General features: G+C 42.8%; 1 protein-coding gene across 1 annotated transcript in view; it reads right to left on the bottom strand.

Moving 5' to 3' along the window:
* The window catches only part of LOC308678366 (uncharacterized protein), a 38154-nt gene extending 25789 nt beyond the window's left edge, over nucleotides 1-12365 (bottom strand). Inside the window, exons 1-2 of the mRNA XM_081345508.1 lie at nucleotides 11151-12365; nucleotides 1099-1260 (exon numbers count right to left, since the gene is read on the bottom strand). Of these exons, the coding sequence (XP_081201634.1) occupies nucleotides 1099-1238 (140 nt within the window). The 5' untranslated portion in view covers nucleotides 1239-1260; nucleotides 11151-12365. The remainder of the gene's footprint in view (nucleotides 1-1098; nucleotides 1261-11150) is intronic.
* Between the last annotated feature and the right edge of the window lie 9239 nt (nucleotides 12366-21604).

The following is a 21604-nucleotide window of genomic DNA, read 5'->3' as shown; positions in this document are numbered from 1 at the left end:
ACTTTTAAAGGTCACACAGACTGGAGCAGAACTTCCCAATTTAGTGGTCTCTAAATGTGCGGATTCCACAATTCCCAATCAGCATTAATCCAACACATCCAGAGGGAACAAAAGGCTGTGCTAAGATTTATTTTATCATAGATCCAACAACATCTTTTTACAATACCTTATACCACAATCCATTGGTCTTTAATGTCACATGCTGTTTTTAATGTAGAATGTGGCCCAAAGAAGCATGCTAAATCTCACTTATTTGTGGGATATATATAAGAATGCACAAACTGTACAATAATTTTATTGAGGAATGTGATACAATTCCTATCTCCACATCATTTGATTGAACAAGAAGATTCTGATTATGGGGCTATCAGAGGACATGGTCCAAAATGCAGTTTCGGTCATGAGGATAGGGCAGGGGTAGGCAACCTCGGCTCTTTTATGACTCATGGACTATGCTGACTCAGGAATTCTGGGAGTTGAAGTCCATGAGTCATAAAAGAGCCGAGGTTGCCTACCCCTGGGATAGGGCCTTTCAGCAGTGGTTCCATATTTATTTTAGCTAACAATTAAGCACATATTTTTTTCATTCAGAGCATTATTGAGACAATAATGCAGCAAAATATTTTTAATGCAACATTTGTCTCATTATAGTATAATTGCCAATTGACTTGTGTATTTGTTGTGTTTTTTTCTGGATGTTTCAACCGATTTGCTGTTATGCTGGACTCTTATTGCTTGGAATTCAACTCCCGGGTTCTTTTTAGAGGAATGGTACAATATTATTAATAAGATCTAAAAATAATTGTTACTCAAGGGAGAGTCCTCTACTTTATAATTTGGGGTAAGCAGAGAATATGGAACTAATTATCTGAGTCATGATTCATTTCACTCATGATATGAATATCTGAATGGGTCAAAAGAGTGAATATGCATGCCCATTTCATGCTTCTAGGTTGAATGAATGTCTGATAGGGGAAAAAATAAAAAACAAAAGCAAGTTAAGCAAATAACCTACCCATTATCTCAGTAATGTACATCCTGCCTACCAATTGTCTCTTTCTCCCTTCTCCCCCATGATATCTCAAGACAATCACATACTTTTTAAAGGGAAAACAGAGAAGCAGCAGAAGGATCATGAGTACGATGGGAGCAACAGATCCTAAACTTCCAATGAGTTGGGAAGATGGGAGTTTGAAGAACGGTGTGAGCTCCATGTTCTCTGTCAGATGAGCAGTCATAAACCCACAGAGGAAAGTGAAACTGAAAGAAAGAGAGAAAGAAAACAATGAAATATACAAAAGGATTTGTATGGGAGTATGTGTGTGATGCACATGGTGCATGGGTGTGTGTACATGTATGATATGGGTCAGAAAGGAGGATTTTAAAATAAGAAATGAAAAAATACAGAAATCCAGTATTGTATATTTGCAGAATTTATTCTCAAAGTAAGGATCCCAAATTAAGATCTTCCCCATTACACTTTTCGGGAGGCCCATGTTTCCACGATAGAAGTCATCATTTGCACACAGAAAGTTATGATTCAGCTCCTGGCACCTGCACAAAAAAGGACCTGATAACAGCCAGTGCTACAGAAAAGGCCAAGAGATTTCTGCCAATCAGACTAAACACTGCTGGGCACAACAGACAAAAAAAATCTAGATTAGATATACAGGTAGACCTTGATATACGACCACAATTAAGCCCAACATTTCTGTTGCTAAGTGAGACATTTGTTAACTGAATTTTGCTCCATGTTATCACCTTTCTTGCCACAGTTGTTAAGTGAATCACTGCAGTTGTTAAGTCAGTAGCATGGTTGCTAGGTAAATCTGGCTTCCCCATTGACTTTGCTTGTCAGAAGGTCGCAAAAGGGGATCATATGATGCCAGGACACCACAACAGTCACGAATCAGTTGCCAAGCAGCTGAATTTTGATCACCTGACCGCAGGGATGCTGCAACAGTCGTGTCAAAAACAATCTTAACTAACTTTTTTCAGTGTTGCTGTAACTTTGAATGGTCGCTAAATGAACTGTTATAAGGCGAGCACTGCCTGTAAAGGATCTTTCTCCAATTCAGTTCTAACACCCAAAGTTCTGATGGGCTACATTCATCCTTTTACCCCTTGATACTTTATTTCCTCTGTATCCTCTGTTCATTTATTTCCTACCTTGGATTTAGAAGTACTATTATTTATTCTTTTCTATAATGATATTATTCTAGCTGTGATTTGAATGAGTGCTGGTAGCTGCAGCATGGGCAGTGAGATACTGTTACTTAACAAAGAATTAATGATCAGTTATATACAATGGGGGGAAAGCCCACTTCCTCTAAAGATCTCCCACAAGATCAATATGGGGTCCACCAGCAAAACTACATTCCCAGTAAATCAGGGGTGCTTGAGAGCCTATGTGAATGCAGAGATTTTACAGCAATCTGGAGAAATGTGTGCGTGTGCCCATCCAGTTAAAAAAAGAAAGAAAGGCATGGACATGATAAAAGGACAAAATGAGGCTATTTAAGTCTCATAGTCAGGAATTAGTAACAGGATCCTACAGTTCCACACCGGAGATCAACATGAAAAAGGCCCAGGAGACAATGCTAGGAGATGATCTTTGAGTCCAGCTTGTTGTTGTTAGTTGCGAAGTCGTGTCTGACCCATCGCGACCCTATGGACAATGTTCCTCCAGGCCTTCCTGTCCTCTACCATCTTCTGGAGTCCATTTAAGCTCACGCCTACTGCTTCAGTGACTCCATCCAGCCACCTCATTCTCTGTCGTCCCCTTCTTCTATTGCCCTCAATCTTTCCCAGCATTAGGCTCTTCTCCAGTGAGTCCTTCCTTCTCATTAGGTGGCCAAAGTATTTGAGTTTTAGCTTCAGGATCTGGCCTTCTAAAGAGCAGTTAGGGTTGATTTCCTCTAGGACTGACCGGTTTGATCGCCTTGCAGTCCAAGGGACTCTGCAGGAGTCTTCTCCAGCACCAGAGTTCAAAGGCTTCAATTCTTTGGCGCTCAGCCTTTCTTATGGTCCAGCTTTCACTGCCATACATTGCAACTGGGAAGACCATAGCCTTGACTATACGCACTTTGAGTCCAGCACTGGTCTATTAAAAAAATAGGAGAAGCATATTCTCCCTAGAAAGAGATTAAACACTCCATCAGCTAGATGTCTGTTCATTTTAATTTAAAGATGACAAGACAATTAGGAAAATTGGTACTGGAGGTGTAACAGAAACAAGGTGGCACAGATGTAACACATTAGGGCAAGCAGCATTCCTGGGAGATTGGCATTGCTTTAAAAAGCTCTTTTTTAAAAGGCCCTGTTTGTCCAAATGTTCCATGCCAGAATATAGTACAATACCAAGAGACCACCAAGAAGCAGCTGCTGGAGTCACCCTAATGGCATGTGTTGTAAATGACAAACAGGACAATCCAGTTTGGGTGAGCCAGAGGGAGCAATGCAGGAATCCCAGCAGGACGGACTTGATTTAATTGTCCCTCCCAGTTGTGGCTTGCTGAGAAGGAAGGAAAGTGCAAGGAAGAGAAGGAACTTTTTATTGGCATCCAGGGTAAATGAATCAGTCAATTAGATTTATAGATGGCTATAGCTCAGTGGAAAAACAAATACTTTACAAGGAGAATGGCTCATATTCTACCCTGTTTATCTCTAAATAAAGTTAGAAAGCTGCTACTAATCAGTGTTGAAAATCTGGAATCAAATGATCCAGTAGAATGACTAGATCGAATGCAGCTTTCTACACCATAGCACCTATAAGAAAAGTAGGTTTCCTCTGTGTAATTAAGGAGAAGGGTTAACACTATAAAAGATCCTTTCTGTTTCACAAAACAATTCTGTTTTAATCCCTGACATACCTGTACCTAACAATTAAAGCAATTGTTGGCTTGCCCCTTTTCTCTGCAATCAAGGATGAAAAAAAGAAACAGATAATTCCACCCAGAGGGACGACAAGGTGGATCAAAGGAACAGCAAAATGTAATGCAAATAGGGTGGGCTTTGGAAATCCCATGACTGAACCTGTGTACTGAGATGTCAGATCTGCAACACCCTGCAGGCTCTCAAAATCTCTCTCCTGTTTCACAAACACAAAGTCAGGAGGAGGAAGCGGAATCAGGTCATGGAGCTGAAGGCTGCTGTATTTAATAATAAGAAGAAGGAGAAGGAGAAGGAGAAGGAGAAGAAGAAGAAGAAGAAGGAGAAGGAGAAGGAGAAGGAGAAGGAGAAGGAGAAGGAGAAGAAGAAGAAGAAGAAGAAGAAGAAGAAGAAGAAGAAGAAGAAGAAGAAGAAGAAGAAGAAGAAGAAGAAGAAGAAGAAGAAGAAGAAGAAGTTGGAAGGGACCTTGGAGGTCATCTAGTCCAACCCCCTGCTCAGACATTTTTCTATCTTATCAAGTAGTAGGTTGTGATCTACTTTATCAAATGCCTTACTGAAGTCCAAGTAAATTACATCTACAGCATTCCTCTGGTCCACTAATTTTGTCACTTGGTCAAAGAATGCAATAAAGAATGCAATTTGAGGACTGCAAGGATGGAAGCGGTTTTAGAAGTCATCTAGTCCAATCCCTGCTTGTGCGGGATCCACCGGTGCATTTCTCATAGATTATCATCTAGTCTCTCTTTGAATACTTTTAGTGAGCGTCAATTCATACTTCATGTGACAGCCTATTCCCCTGGTTTACAGTCCATGCACTCAGTCCCTCCAGTTCCTGTTGCCTGAACCTCCTTCCGTATAATTTTAACATAATGGCTCTACAGTATTGCCTTCTGGAGCAACAGAGAATACAAGCAGTCCTTGTTTACTGACTGCCTTGTTTAGCAACCATTCATAGTTATGACGGTGTTAAAAACTAACTTTGTGATCAATACTTGCATTTATGACATCAGCAGGTCTATAAAGCAAAGGAAAGCTGAAAACAGATTATAACCACAGTTGTGGTTCACTTGGTGACTGCTTTGCTTAGTGACTGAATTGTTGATCTCAGTTGTAGTGGCTAAAGAAGTTTAACAACAATGATCTTCAATAACAGGGGTGTCAAACTCAATTTCATTGAGGGCCGCATCAGCATTGCAGTTGCCCTCAAGGGGCCGGGTGGGCGTGGCCTACTGGGTGGGCGTGGCCAGAGTGTGTATGGCCTACTGGGTGGGCGTGGCCAGCTCTACATCGTTCGCATCAAGGGTGCCTATGGGGGCCTGGGCAGGAGTGGGACAGATCTGAGGGTCTCTGGCAGGAGGAGGGTCTCTGGGCCAGGGCCAAGGCAAGGGGGGCCGTTCCCTCACTGTTTCCAGGATGGCTTCGCGGGCCGCATGAAACCACTTCGCGGGCCGGATCTGGCCCCCGGGCCTTGTGTTTGACATGTCTGTTCAATAACTATCAACCAGTCTTCGACCTTCCCTTTTTGGCAAAGATTGTTGAGAAGGCGGTTGGCCTGCAACTGATTACCTAGACCAGGGGTGTCAAACTGCCAGCCCGCAGGCCAGTTGCATCATGTGGAGGCCGTGCCCACCCCAGCTCTGGAAATGCAAAAAAAGTTGTGATATGACACAACTTGTCACGTGACGCGGCAAGCTTGACATCCGTGATCTAGACTAATTTCAGTCAGGTTTCAGACTGGGATTTAATACTGAGACAGCTTTGGTCATACTTGCTGATGACCTGTGATGGAGCCAGGATGTTGGTGGTGCATCTATTCTTGTTCTTCTTGATCTCTCAGCAGCTTTTTATATTGTCATCTAGAATATCCTTCTGAGCTAGCTCTGTGGTTTGGGAATTGGGTACACCCACCCAAGGACTTGGGATAGTCAGATCTTGTTGTTTGATGGTGGGCAGGAATCACCAGACAAATGACTATCCAACATTTGTTTAAAAACCTTCAGTGATGGAGTATACCTATGATTCCAGGAGATGGGCTATTCCACTGCTTAATAACTTTCATAGTCAGAAAGTTCTTTATTTTGAATTTGGATCCATCTCTGTAAAGCTTCTATTCATTAGTTCTTGTCATACCTTTCAGCACTACGGAGGATAAATCTGCACCCTCTTGCTTATGATGGCCCTTCAAGTATTGGCAGTCTCCTGTCATGTCTTCACTTAATCTTATTTTCTTTCAGCTAAGCATATACAGTTATTTTAGCTGTTGCTCATAGGATTTAGCCTTCAGACCCCTCATTATCTTTGTGCTCCTCTCTGCAATCTTTCCAGTTCCTTAGCCATCCTTGTATTATGGCTGTTGATACAGCCCAAGATTACACTGCTCTTTTGGCAGCTGCAACATGCCTGCTCATGCTTAATCTATAGTCTACCAGGACACTTTGGATCTTTCTCAGAAATATTACTGCTGATCAGGTACTGTCTATCATCTACCAGTTTATTTATTCGATTTTATCAAGAAGGAGACTGTAGTCCAGTTTATCAAATGCCCTATTGAAATCTAGGTGCACTATATTCACAGTACTCTCTTGATCTACTAATAGTTACTTAGTTAAGAAAAAGATAGTACAACCTGTTTTGAATACAAGCTGGTTCACTCTGTACCTTTTAAAAAGGTAAAGGTAAAGGTTCCCCCGCACATGCGTGCTAGTTGTTTCCGACTCTAGGGGCCGGTGCTTCATCTCCGTTTCAAAGCCGAAGAGCCAGCGCTTGTCCGAGGACGTCTCCTTGGTCATGTGGCCGGCATGACTAGACGTCAAAGGCGCACGGAGCGCTGTTACCTTCCCACCGTAGTGGTCCCTATTTTTCTACTTGCATTTTTACGTGCTTTCGAACTGCTAGGTTGGCAGAAGCTGGGACGAGTAACAGGTGCTCACTCTGTTATGCGGCACTTGGGATTCGACCCGCCAAACTGCCAACCTTCTGATAGACAAGCTCAGCGTCCTAACCCACTGAGCCACCGCGTCCCTTTTAAAGGGTTGCAAACCTGTTGCATGATGACCTTTACTAAGATCTTCCCAGACATTGTTATTTCTCAGTCCCCATTTTCCTCTTCTAAAAGACTGGCAAGACTCTTTTCTTCTAATTACTTCTATAGGAGGGTTCGAATATTTCACGTGGCACAGAGAGATGATAATCTATGGCATCTAGGAAATCCAAAGTTCTCTAGACAGGTTTAGACTGAAAGACCAATTCTGTATTAAAGTTAAATCTGGCAGTTTTATTTTATTTACTAATTAAATTTGAATGCTGCCCAATTCCCAATGACTCTGAACGGCTCATAACTGAAATAAGGAAATATAATAACCAATTTAAAATAATATTATAATGTAACAAATAGAAGATGGCGAGACTGACAACCAAGCAGACAAAAACAAAGCAAATGGTCTTCACTGTCCTTCGCCAAAAGCCCCAGTGAAGACATAAGTCTTTAAGGCCCATTAAACAACAGCAGAGAAGGATCCTTCAGATCTTAGGGGAAACCTCAGGCTAGAGCAGGGGTAGGCAACCTTGGCTCTTTTATGACTTGAGGACTTCAACTCCCAGAATTCCTGAGCCACCATGGCTCAGCTTGGAAACCTCTCCCTTTCCCCTCAGCATGGCTGGCTCAGGAATTCTGGGAGCTGAAGTCCACGAGTCATAAAAGAGCCAAGGTTGCCTACCCCTGGTCTAGAGCAGACATGTCAAACACAAGGCCCAGGGGCCAGATCCGGCCCGCGAAGTGGTTTCATGTGGCCCGCGAAGCCATCCTGGAAACAGTGAGGGAACGGCCCCCACTGTCTTGGCCCTGGCCCAGAGACCCTTCTTCTGCCAGAGACCCTCAGATCTGTCCCACTCCTGCCCAGGCCCCCATAGGCACCCTTGATGCGAACGATGTAGAGCTGGCCATGCCCACCCAGTAGGCCATAGGCACTCTAGCCACGCCCACCCTGTCCATACCCACCCGGCCCCCTGAGGGCAACCACAATGCTGATGCGGCCCTCAATGAAATTGAGTTTGACACCCCTGGTCTAGAGGGTAGGTGTTGCTACAGGAAATGGTATGCTTTCACTGTCTTGACAGATGATATGTATAATTGAAAGAAAATACAATGGAAGACATGGAGTCCTTCAAGAAAGTAATCCTTTTATCTTTTGTATATTCATACTTGCACAATTTCATTACTGACCAGAGGGCATATGCATTCAGGTTTCAATAGCCTCTCATTTCCTGGTTTTGTGAACGTTGAACCAACCTAAGACTCAGCCCTTAATCCAAACACACTTTTGCTCACGGAACTGTTGTTTCTGAAAAACAAATTTACTAACACACAACTGGCAGGTTTACTCTTTGATTAATATATCTGAATTTGCTTTCTTGAAAGTCAACTTATAATAATAATAATAATAATAATAATAATAATAATAATAATAATAATAATAATAATAAGTAGTAGTAGTAGTAGTAGTTGGAAGGGACCTTGGAGGTCATCTAGTCCAACCCCCTGCTCAGGCAGGAAACCCTATACCATTTCAGACAAATGGCTGGCCAGTCTCTTCTTAAAAACTTCCAGTGTTGGAGCATTCACCGCTTCTGGAGGCAGGTTGTTCCACTGGTTAGTTGTTCTAACTGTCAGGAAGTTTCTCCTTAGTTCTAGGTTGCTTCTCTCCTTATGAATCTTGATAGTATAGATTTTTAATAGTGATCATAAAATCATTTCAAGATGCACATTAAATGTTTTAGAGGCACACTTTAAATGAATAATGCAGTGAAACATGTTTTCTAATTAGAATTAAAAATAATAAATGGATATTTGGGTTTAAAATGGATAACCAGAAGACAAAAACTAGCAAGTCAATCATTTAAAATACTCAGAAGATTTCTTTATATTGAGCTATAATTTTAAAAAGTGGAATTTAATCAGTTTACTAAAACCTCCCACCTAGAACTTCAATTTATGCTGAAAGGTACAATTTACAAATGTAGATGTCATTTTATTTTGACTTAATAGACAGAAAATTCCTTGATAGAGCTATGGTGGTGCAGTGGTTAGAATGCAGTATTGCAGGTTAATTCTGCCGACTGCCAGCAGTTCAATTCTAGCTCCATTCCTAAATCACAGTAAACACAGACTATGAGGGCATGTATATCAACACCTCTTCCTCCCAATCTAACAATTGGAGGAAAGCACATGACGCAGCTGTTTGAAGGAACCTTTCAAAGATTCCCTAGGCAGCATGGGAATTCTGGGAAGATCTGGTCCCTATGTATCGGGGATGAGAAAAGTTGAGTTACAAAATGTTTAACTTCATTTAAATTAAACCTGCAAAAAAGTAAGAAACTTAAATAGTTATCCATTGCTATACACCAGCAAGTAATTTTTGGATTAACTACATTTTTATTATTTGAAAATCACTGCACTATATTTACACTTCTTTTTTTAGCTCAACCCACGAAGTTTTCATCAATTGTGACAGTTATCCAAGATCCACATTCTCCACAAGTTTTTGACTAAGAAAATCATGGGACAAAGCAACCCATCTGTAAAATGAGGGGGAAAGTATATTTTATGACCCTTCCATATTGTGGTTTTTGTTAGGCATGAAAATCCCTCCTCCAAAACATGTTATTAGCTAGTTTTTTAAAAAAAATAATAAGAGTTTAACCTACTACAACTTGGTGTCTTCTGTACTGAACTACAACCCCACCATACCATGGCAGATTGGAAAATTAATTTAGGCAGAAAAACACTACCAGTTGACTAATAGCAATTGGCCAAGATAGTTAAATGTTTTATTGTCATGAAATTAATCCATGATAAATTAAACCACAGATTACTCCAAGTGTGCACAATCTGAAATGTAACCAACCACCCAGGCCAGATTCATACAAATGCTAACTAAACAGTGATTAGTTGGCTAGGTTGTGAACAGCTTATCTTGTGAACCTATCCAAACCTGCCATATTGTCGCAGCATATTTTCAAATATCTATTATGTATATCTGTGGAAGGCTATCACCATCAAGAGCTCTACCCACAGTTGGTATCTGCAAGAAACAGAACTTTGGACTTTATGGACTCCTCATCTGATCCAACAGTAAAATAAAGGTAAAATTGGACAATATATTTATTGCCAAATATCAAGAATGCATCTGACTTATAATTCACCAGGAACTGGGTAACTCAGGGATGAGAGCTGAGGCATATTAAAGCTGCTATAACATACATATTGTCAAAGAAACAATGAACAGGAGAAGGGAGGACAAAGCAGGTAAGTTTAAATAAATATTTATTTCCTGCTTGTCCCTATGTTTTCATCTCCTCCCTAGACAGGCTTTGTTTTTTTTTTCTTTATTCCAATAATACCTAAGGTCCATCTCAAAGTGCACAGAATTGGTTGAGTTTTACCACTGATTGCCTTGGAGAGAGATCAAGCCACAGGCAGAGGCTGGAAAAAGAGGCAGATGTTAATAACCAAAAGAGCAAAATTTGTTCTACTGTACTCTGATTTTCTGCAGAGTCAGAATAAGTGAATTTAAACTGAGTAGTTAAAAAAAAGCCCCACGGTGTTTCAGCCATTCCTGTCTCTTGGAGGACAGAACTAAAATATTTTTTTCAGTCTGAACCACCTCCTTAACTTTTGTCTCCAGTGAGGAATCTTTTAACATTTTGCCAGTGCTGAAAATTGCTTAAATGATCAGTCCACTTCTAGAAGTGGAATGGAAAGGGGGAAATTTTGTTTTCTGCTTTTGCTTCAGCACCAATACCTGCTGGGCTCCTTGGAGATCATCCTCATCCAGACAGATTTGTAGGATGGTCTTCCCCAAGCTAGCACTTTTTGATTCCCCATAACTCTCGGCTGGTACAGAAGTTGTAGTAGACCATGACAAGAGCAGTAGGACAGCCTTCTCCAACGCAGCAGTTCCCCAGGCTACTAACCTCACAAACCTCAGCGGGTTCAGAAGCTGACCAAAATGCCAGGCCGTTAGGGAAAGCTAACTTCGGAGAGGCAAGGCTGTTAATGCAGGGCGTTTATTCATCTCCCTGGAAGCTGCAGGTCAGGGGTCTTCAAACTTGGCCCTTTTATCACTTGTGGACTTCAACCCCCAGAATTCCTCAGCCAGCAAAGCTGGCTGAGGAATTCTGGGAGTTGAAGTCCACAAGTCATAAAAGGGCCAAGTTTGAAGACCCCTGCTGCAGGTGGTGGAAGACACGGCAACACTCACCACGAGAGAGGAGGCGATGGATCCCCCGGCTCCCCGAGCGTCTGGTTTTGTTGGCGAAGAAAAAGTTCTTCCTTCCGAGGACAAGGTCTGAAATTCGCTCCCTACAGCAATCAGGGCGATGGTATAATGGGAGGCGGCGGGCAACAGGCTCCCTCGTCTAAGGCCAGGCGGCAGTTACTTCCTGGTTACCTAAGACTTCTACCTCAGAAAAGCTCCGAGGATCCACCTGTCCGTCTCCAGACAGGTATGAAAGAGCAACGATTACAAGTTTCCGGCCCGCCACTGTAGGCCGCCCTCGTGTGAAGGGCGCGGGGAAAGGGAGAGGCTACCGGAGCGCTCCTGCACGGAAGAAAACTTGCACCTTGAAATCGCGGCCATTTCGCCTGGCGCCAGCAGCCGAGTTAGAAGCATTGGGGCGCCGGCGAATCTCGCGCCTTTGACGAAGTCACCGGTGACGCCGGCGAGCCCTCGCGGCCGCCCCTCGGAGCCTTGGCGTTTAACAGCCGACCGACCGGGCAGAAAGGAGGGTAGATTTGTACCAAGGTGTTGCGGTTTGCATTGCCATTTAACTTTTCCGCCCTGCTTTTCCCAAAGTTCAGCCCTGTTGATTGTGAAGGCGTGAGAACTGCAGTCTGCCTTTCATTTCCAGTGTGCGATTCAGCTAAAGTTCAGAAATGTACTCTCTGCTGCCATCGAGTCAACCCTGAAATTCAGCCACGGAGCGGGAAAGAAGCAAGTTATTTGCCTAGGAAAAGTTTCCTGTTGAATTATTTTCATTTTATTTATTTTATTATTTTATTTTTCTTTTATTATTATTTTATTTTATTGTTTATTTCCTTGCTTATTTGTATATAGTGAACGCTCAGAAATGCCCGACTGAGGTTTGTTCATCAGGTGAAGTCAAACTGATGGGGAGAAGACTAAAATTAAAATTTAAATCAAAATTATTGGGTTTAAACCTGCCCAGTAGTAGTTAAGAGTATATGTATTTTCTCTCTCACTGCCCCCTCCTTTTTTCCCCTTTTGGACAAGGTTTCTGTATTAACATCAGTTTTGGGGTTTGCCAAAAATCTATCTTGGAAAGCTGTCACCATCATTTTGTGTCCAAAGACAGGAGAAATATCAGGCAGAAATTTAACATGTATCTGTCTGTAAATAGGCTGGCAGCCATTATTTCACAAAGAACAAAAAAGAAAATAGTGATTTTGATGCTTTTTACACTACACACACACACACACACACACACACACACACACAAAGGCACAGAAAAAAAACCAATTAAAGGAAGTAATTAATGTCTATAAAATACAGTGCTTCAGTTCTTATTAAAAGTGATTTAAATAATTCAGGAAAACTGGAACTTTTACAGCACTGATTTCCCCCCCACTATGAGACTTAAATGCATTGGAGCAAATAAAGTTGGCAATGTTGTGAAATAAAAATGAACATATTTTTTTTAAAAAAATAAACAGCAGATTCCCTAACCAGATCCCTAAACCAATTATGTACACTACCCATGTTTCTTGAAGATAGGGGAGAATGTAATTTTTATTTATATTTCATTTATTATTATAATTTCTGTAGCAGTCCTAATATAAAGTACATAGTGGTTCATGGGATACATAGGGGTTATTAAAACATTTGTGATTAGTTTGAACTTGTGGAGTAATATAATTAAATAAAATGATAATAACAGCATTCTAAGTACGTTTCAAATTCAAACTGTGGGTGCTTTTGAATCAATGTTGACTCCTGACAACTGCATATTCCTGCAATTGTCAATGGGTTGTCATTGTCTCTTTCCTAGGGCTAAGAATGAATGACTGGCCTGAGATCATCCACCTAATTTCTAGTCCTAAAGTGGGACTAGAAATTACAGTCTAACCTGGAGCTTTAACCACTATACCAAACTGGCTCTCTATTCAAACTTTATATGTTTATAGTTTTATAGATTCAGTAGTTCAATGAATCATTGGAAATCAAATGGTTATGTGGTTTTTTTTTAAAGAAATATCAAAGGATTATACAAAATTTCATATTAATGAGTTATAAAATTAATAGATAAGAAAGCCTATACGAGGATGGGGAAACAATGGTCCTGTAAATCAGGGCTTTTCAACCGGTGGTATGCATACCACCGGTGGTACTTTGGCACCTGGCAGGTGGTACGTGCCCGTCCTAGAGAAGTGATAGCGGAGGGGAGAGGAATGAGCTGAAGCAGCAGCAGCACCGCACAATCCTGAGGGAAAGACAGCTGGAGCTGCAGGGCTGTCGGGGCTCAGCAGAAGGCCCAGGATTAGCACCGGGCTCCAGCTGATCGACGCTTTCGGAAGCTAGAGGTGCCCTGAAGAGAAAAGGAGGAGCGGAGGAGAGAGGAGAGGATATAAAAGGTTTTGGCGGGAAAGGGCCAGTGAGAGGCTGCCCCTGCCCCCCCCCGCCCGGATGCATGAAGAAGAGGCGGCGACCGCCCAACATCCCTGCTGGCCACTGAGAAAGAAAAGAGGCAGGAGAAGTGGTTTCCTTTCCCCCCAGGACACTAGTGCTCGTGTGCTCGCCGCCTTCTCCATGCACCCGCAGGGGGGGTGGGGCAGAGATAGCGGGGGGGGGGCTTACTGGCTCCAGGGCTGCCCCATGGATCTAAGGCTGAGCGCATTTCGTCTTTGATGCCCCCCACCAGTAGATCAGCACCATGCTCGCTCACTGACCTTGCCTCACAGCCACCCGGCTTCCCTTTCACTGAGACCACCCCAGCATGGCCACTGGCAGCACTGGCAATCTCTCCCCCTCCTGTCATCCCTTCCTGAGCACGGAGGGAGGGAGGGAGGGAGGGAGGGAGGAGGAAGGAAGGAAGGAAGGAAGGAAGGAAGGAAGGAAGGAAGGAAGGAAGGAAGGAGCTGGGAAAGAGACTGCCTTCTGAGCGCTTCTCAGGTTTATTTTTTTTAGCTGCCAGAGGCTCCAGGCAGGAGGCTTCACATTTTGACCCCTCCCCTCTGTTGTTGCCTCTGCGTGGCTCTCAGCTCACCTCTCCCAGACCCATGCACATGTTTGTGTATATGTGTGTGCGTGCGCACACGGGGGGGGTCTTGCAGCCCCACACTGTGACATTGGAGAGGAAAAGAACGGGAGAGATAAGAGAAGCTGTGATGGGAGCTTCTTGCAGCCTTCCACTGGGCTGGGGGAAGGAGCTGAGAGGCACAGGGCATGATGCGATCGGCAGCACATTGAGAAAAAGAACTCCAAAAAAACAGCTTTCATTAGTTTGCAGCCTACCATTGCAGAAGAGGGCGTGGGGCTGCAAGGGGTGAGACCCTCCCCCACCCACGCGCCTGCATGCACACACACACACACACACACAAACACATGCGCAGGTCTGGGAGAGGTGAGCTGAGAGCCACGCAGAGACAACGACAGTGGGGAGGGGTCAAAATATGAAGCCTCTGCCCACCGCAGGCTGCCTGCTGCCACTTCTGCCCAGAGCCTCTGGCAGTTGGAAGGAAGGAAGGAAGGAAGGAAGGAAGGAAGGAAGGAAGGAAGGAAGGATGGATGGATTATAATGAGAGGGAGGGAGGGTTTGAGGGAAGTCCTGCCTTAGCACTTGGCCACAACGAGCCCTGCTCCCCTTTTGCCATCCCGTTGTCCCCTCCTCCTGACTCTCCTGGTGGTCTCCCATCCTATCGCCTAGGATGCTTTGGTTACAAAGCCGGGTCTCCTTGCATGGAGAGGGATTGGGACTCCCTCTGACCCACACAGTTTGCCCTCCCGCACACACCATGACCAACCTGGCCAAGGAGAGCGAGCCAAGCAGCAGCAGCCTCGAGGAGGAGGTAAGCACAGCCGGGGCCCCCCTTGGGGAAGACTGGGCTGAGCTGGACACTTGCCCTCCACTGCCCAGGGCTCTGGGCAGCCTGCACCACCGGGGTCCTCCACGTGGCTTGAGAGCAAAGGAACCACCACCGAAGAAACCAAAATGTACTTTTTTCTTTTTTTTTAATGGTTTGCAACATTTTATTAGATTGTGGAATAAAACACAAAAATACAAAAGCAAATAGGACACAGTGGGGAGGAAGAAGGGGAAACAAGTGAAGGGGAGAAGGGAAAAAGAAAAGGTATTGACTTCCGACTTCCTCTGTTAAGCAGAATGAAGCATTAACATCAAACCTCAACTTTTTACTTTTCCATCATATTATAAACTAGCCATTTCTATAACAACAAATGAATCTAATCAGTAAAACCCAAAATCTCCCCCCTTGTTTTTTCAGTCCTCAAGTTTTTGACACCTTGCTAAGCACTGGTGGCACTCAAATATTGTCCTGTCTTAAAAGTGGTGCAATCTGTGAAAAGATTGAAAAGCCCTGCTCTAGATGATGCTGAACTACCACTTTCAGCATTCATCGATGGCAGTGACGACTAAGGCTGTAGAAAACCTTGATCCGGGAACATCTGGACAGCCATAGATTCCCCACCCATGTTGTTGGATAACATGTATCCAATATTTCGTTTGGTATGTCTTTGCATTATGTAATATTTACAGCTGTTTACAGTAGGCAGTTTCATGTACTTTATAACAGGGCAAAAGGGATGAGAACTATCATGCATTTAACTTTATTTATTAGATTAATGTGATTAATTAGATTAACACCCAGGATTCTATGAGCCAAGTAAGACTGGAATAAGAAATAACCAGGTGCATCCTGGAATAATTGAATGCTTGGCAATAGAGAAAGCGGGGTTCCTTTCCCTTTGAGACTTTTCTACAAACTTTTTTGCCCAACAACCATCAATCTTCCTTGCAACAAAGCATCATTCTGACATGTGGCAATGCTGTAGATAAACACGACTTTCCTGTGGTGGTTCCAGCTTGTCAAATATTATCCCACTGGACATCTATGTGGTCCCTACTCTCCTTGATTTGTAAGTAAAAACTGATTGCGGGCACCGTCACAGCCTATAACTGGATATTTTAAGAACAGACTATTTAGTGGTATTTTTTAAAAAATACATATTGATAAAGGAGAATATTTGTAGTTGAGGGTTGGTGCTCTCTGAACCAAGCTGAGAGAGCACAAGGACCCCTTAAAAATACACATTTCTGATTTCTCTTCATTGCTCAGAGTCCATTAGGATTGAGACAGAACAATTTTTTATAAATAAATTAGAGGTACGTGAAATGATTTTTCATAAATAAAAGCTTGTGTGGGTGAGAAAGGCTGATACGAACACACACATACAGAGTGCAAACTTCAGGCTAATTAATTTAGTTCTGTAGTTATGGTCAGTAATTCACAATTTAATCAAAATGAAAGTATAGCTTTCCAACCCTCATTTTGAGATGCCTCCTAGCATACAGTAGATAAACGTAAGAAACCTGTTTTTACCCTTTAATCATACATTATTCCTGTAGCCTTCTACTACTTTTCCCAGTCAGCCAAAGCTTCAGAATCCATAGTAATAGAAATAATTATTTTAAATATTAGATTAAATCTCAATGTGTTGAAAAACAAAAACAGTTCTTTTGGGTGAGGAAATTCTATTGGGAAGGAAAAAAGAATTGGTTGAATAGGGCTTCTATTCCTTCTTTGCACAGAATTGCTGAAAATGCAATCTTCTGTTTCATATTAAAAAATTATTCTGTTTCATATTAATAAAATTATAGGATAGGATGAAATTATTTTTCTTGTGTCAGCTGGACACACAGTGATTACTAAATCATTAACGTTTAGAAATCATAGTATGAATTCATCCATACTATACCTTGTTGTTGTTGTTAGCTGCGAAGTCGTGTCCGACCCATCGCGACCCTACATCCATATTATACCCATTAAAAATGTGTGGTAAATATCTCTGTCACTTGCTTTCAAAATGACATATCTAGACGCTTCATTATCCAGTTATTAATGCTACCTAAAAATTAGGATTTGTAAGTCTATATTAGTAACCTAGGAACAATGACAGTTTATTAAATCATACTGCACACATCCTATTCAGGATCCCAGAATTTTTTTTGGGAACTACCGGATGATGCCAAAAGTAGATACAACTTAGCCAATATCAAACAAAGTAGCAGTGACTTATTTCAATGCCTTAAAAAGCTTAATCAACATTTCTGCAATCTAAGAAGCCCACCCAAATAGGTTTAGCTATCTTTTCTAGTCCAGATTGGTGGCCCTCTGCATATAGAATTCTTTCTCAAGAAATGTACAATCATGTTCACATTTCATATGTTGAATGGCCTGGTGCCAATGACTTACAAAGAGAAGGGGCTTTGAATTTTGTTTGTAAGCCAAATGAAACTATGAACACCATAAATGCTAGATGAAAAGGGTGAGGAATCATTAGAACAGGGGTCCCCAACCCTCAGTCCATGGACGGGTCCAGGCAGTGCTTTTTTTGTAAAAGAAAAAGGTGCTGGAACTCACACATGTCATACAACCCGCCTTGCCTGCCCTACAAGGTTCCATCCAAAAAAGGTGCCGGAACTCCATCCTGAGCGTTCTATGACAAAAAAAGCCCTGGGTCCAGGCCATGGCATGCCAGCATCTGGGCTGCACAAACAAGCAAAGCCCCATCCCCAGGATGCAGGCAGCACACAAAACCACGTCCCCTCCGGTCTGCAGAAAAACACACACTCCACGGAACCTGTCCCTGGTGCCCAAAAGGTTGGGGACCTCTACATTGGAACACAAGACCAGAAATAAAGCAGCCATTTGGATCTATTCAAGCCCATAATGCAGGCTTTTTGGACAGATTCATCTTATGTGCCAATTGCCCTCATTTCTGAAATTGATAAGTCATGCCTTGTCACTTTCTTAGATTGATTGTAAGTGGCTTAGAGTCACTTTTGGCAAGACGGGCAGCATCTAAGTTTAATTAAATAAATAGAAAAATTGCTGCAATTAATTCTATATGAGGTTTCCTTTCAAAATATTTGGAAGTTGCAGCTGGTCCAGAATAAGGCGGTGTGGGCAGTTCTGGACCTTATGCTATGCTAATACAATGCCACTGCTTTGCAGGTTGCATCAGATTCCAGTGAGCTTCCTAGTTCAATTCAAAATGCCAGTAAAGTCTTCCCAGCAGAATCACAGAATATTTGTTGGACTACCTCTGTTCAGTTGTTGCTGCCTGTATCAGCAGAATCAACAGGCTGGGTGTGGTCCAGGTGTCTTCCATTAAGCAATGCCATTTTGTGGAAACCAGAAGTTGTGTCTTCTATATTATGCTGCTTGTTGTAAGGCCGTGGTGGCGGACCTATGGCACAGAGCGCTTTCTGTGGGCACGCATACCATCACTCCAGTCCTAGGCCTTCAGCTAGGTTTTATAAAACCTTTTTGCTTTAGGCCTCCGCTGCTGTGTGCAAAAAAAAAAGGTTCAATCAATCAATTTCAACTTCTTGTGGGGGAAAAAAAGATCTCGCAAAGTTGGAATTGATTGATTGAACTTTTTAGTCCCACCCAGTCTGCCGTTACCACTTCAGCCACGCCCACCCAATGGGCCACACCCACCCAATGGGCCATGCCCACCCGGCACCCGACGATACATAAGTGGGTTTTGGGTTGCAGTTTGGGCACTCAGTTTCTAAAAGGTTCACCATCACTGTTCTAAGGGATAGCACCACCTGGAAATCCAGATGGCCCCACTCCTGTTGGCCTCTTATAAGAGCTAAAGACTCAATTCTTCCTTCCAGGCATTTGGGCTGAGGTGTGAAGTGAAGCACACAAATAAAGCAGTAGCAGGCAAAAATCAAGCTGCCTTGACATGAACAATATGATATAGATTTATAGAGAGAATTATTATTTCTATTACCCTGCCTAAAAAGTTTAAGGTAGTTTATTTACAACATAACCACTTTAAGTTTTAAAACAGACTAAATAGATTAAAACTGATAATACTCATTTTTACCCAGAAATCTATAGGCAGCCAATGCAGTTATTTAAGAATCTGGCTACTGCATTTTGAAATAACTGAAATGTCCAAATTATATATACATCAGATGTAAATAGCACACACTGCAATATGTCTCCATTCTCGGATTACTAGCTGATGTACCATTGTTTTAGGTCATTGTCTTCAGGAAATGAATGGAGCTGTCAGGTTAATTGCAGCTGGGCTTCTGGGCATGACCTCAGTCTGAGATACCAGATAAGGCCATCTCATCCTCCAGATAACAATACTCCCCTCAGCCCATGATAAGCAACTCTTTCTATCTCAGTTTATTATCCTGATCTAACTCATTATTGCCCACAGATAGGCATTTTGAGAATAATGACAAATTTGGGAACTGATAGCATTTTGATAGTCACCAATACCAAATCTCTTGATGACCACAAGCAGAGGTCACAGAGAGATGATAAAAAGCATTGATGACCTAATGGAAAGTCGGATAAGTTCCATATAACAGCTTGTTAGATATTTGAGTTCATCAGAAGGCCTTGTTAATAGATAAACTCCTGAACACAAAGAGCAATGAAAAAATGCTAAGTAATTAAGTAACAAGAGCCAGGTTGATGTAGTGGTTAAAGCATAAGGCTAGAAACCCAAAGACTATGAGTTGTAGTCCTGCTTTGAGTACAAAGCCAGCCAGGTGACTTTGGGCTTGTCACTTTCTCTCAACCTTAGGAATGAGGCAATGGCATATCATTGATGAAAATCCTTGCCAAGAAAACTGCAGGGACTTGCCCAGGCAGTCTCCAAGAATTGGAAACGAGGAATGGAATTAAGAAAAAAAAACATGTAAAAGTCGGTTAGGTTGAATGATTAAGGTATAGGACCAGGAGTGGGGAAACTTGAGTTCTAGATCTACCTTAGGTATAGACAGGGCTTTTTTTCTCATAGAACGCTCAGAACGGAGTTTCCGGCACCTTTTTGGGATGGAACCTTGTAGGGTAGGCAAGGCAGGTTGTATGACATGTGTGAGTTCTGGCACCTTTTTCTTTTACAAAAAAAGCACTGGGTATAGAAGCCATATAGCAGGGGTCTTCAAACTTGGCCCTTTTATGATTTGTGGACTTCAACGCTGGCTGAGGAATTCTGGGAGTTGAAGTCCGCAAGTCATAAAAGGGCCAAGTTTGAAGACCCCTGCCATATAGTGACTTCAGGCCAGTGTGGAGGGAAAGCATCCAGTAATCATCATGAATTCTATTCCTTTGCTGGAAAGGAGGTATTGGATCACATTCCATTTCCAATTATAAAAGAAAGATGCTGACAGCACTTGAGTATGAGATGGAAGTGGATTCTTGTGTGGAACACCAGGGAGGAAGAATTAGTTGCTGAGAGGATCAAGATAAACTGTAGCTTAGCTGGAGATTGACGGAGGAGGAGGAGGAATGGGTGTGGATTCCAGTAAATCAACAGCAGAAGAACTGGAAGTATAAGCAGAGTCTAGCAGCCTCTCCACTCCAGCAAGGATGCTAACATCCCACAGCTATTCAAGGCATCTTAATTCTTCCCTCCCCCAACACAGCCTGAAAGACTGTGTAAAGCCAATATTTTGCAGTAGTTCAGAATAGCAACTGACAGCACAGAAGCCAACTAACTTCAGGGTGGCTAAAGTCATTGTTATAGCTTAAATAACTATATAACTATATCAGCCAAGAACACATAAAAACTTTACAATCAGGTACAGTTTCCAGGACTAAGATTAACATGGAAGTAATCCAAAGATCTAACTACCCAGGAAAACTCTGCTAGATATTAGTTTACCAATGTGATATAAGCAAAGTAACATTTTTGCTGGAGATATTGCCACAGTATAGGATTCGAAATAGTGCTGAATTTGTATTGTACAGAATTTGTACTGTATTTTACTGAACTTTTTACTGAACTTGAGATGAGTGCTCTAGTCCATGGGTCGGCAACCTTAAAGACTCAAAGAGCCATTTGGACCCATTTCCCAGAGAAAATAAAAAACCGGGAGCCACAAAACCCTGCTGCTTACCCCCTCCCTCCCACACGGAGTGCCCCACCACCACTGCTTCCATCCACCCACAGACAGAGCGCTCCACCGCTGCTGCTGCTTCCCCTCCGCATGAAGCGCCCACCACCAGCCACTGCTTCCCCCCCACCCCCGATGGAGCGCTCCACCGCTGCTGCTGCTTCTGCCCCACCCTCGCACGAAGCATCCCACCGCCACTGCTTCCGTCACCCCCCCTCGATGGAGCGCTCTACCACTGCTGCTGCTTTCCCCCTCACATGAAGTGTCCTGCGGGTTGCCGACCCCTGTCTAGTCTCTTGCCACTTAAGTCCCCAAGTACTCTCATATCACCTGGGGCTATTTTGAAGCAAACTGAAGATACTGATTAGAAACAAACATGTCTATTACCTTGTAGCAGGCAATTGAACTCCAAGGGTGAAAGGCTGAAGGTCTCAAACCTCCTTGCTCAGAAGCCCTGTGGAAATTTACATCTTGCCTCCCCCTCCTATTTTGGGGTAGTTGTTATGATTCAGCATCAGCCTGTGGT

Source organism: Vipera berus (genome assembly GCF_964194415.1).
Source record: "Vipera berus genome assembly, chromosome: 1".
NCBI classification, from domain to species: Eukaryota; Metazoa; Chordata; class Lepidosauria; order Squamata; family Viperidae; genus Vipera; species Vipera berus.
This window is presented reverse-complemented; position numbering and strand designations above follow the sequence as displayed.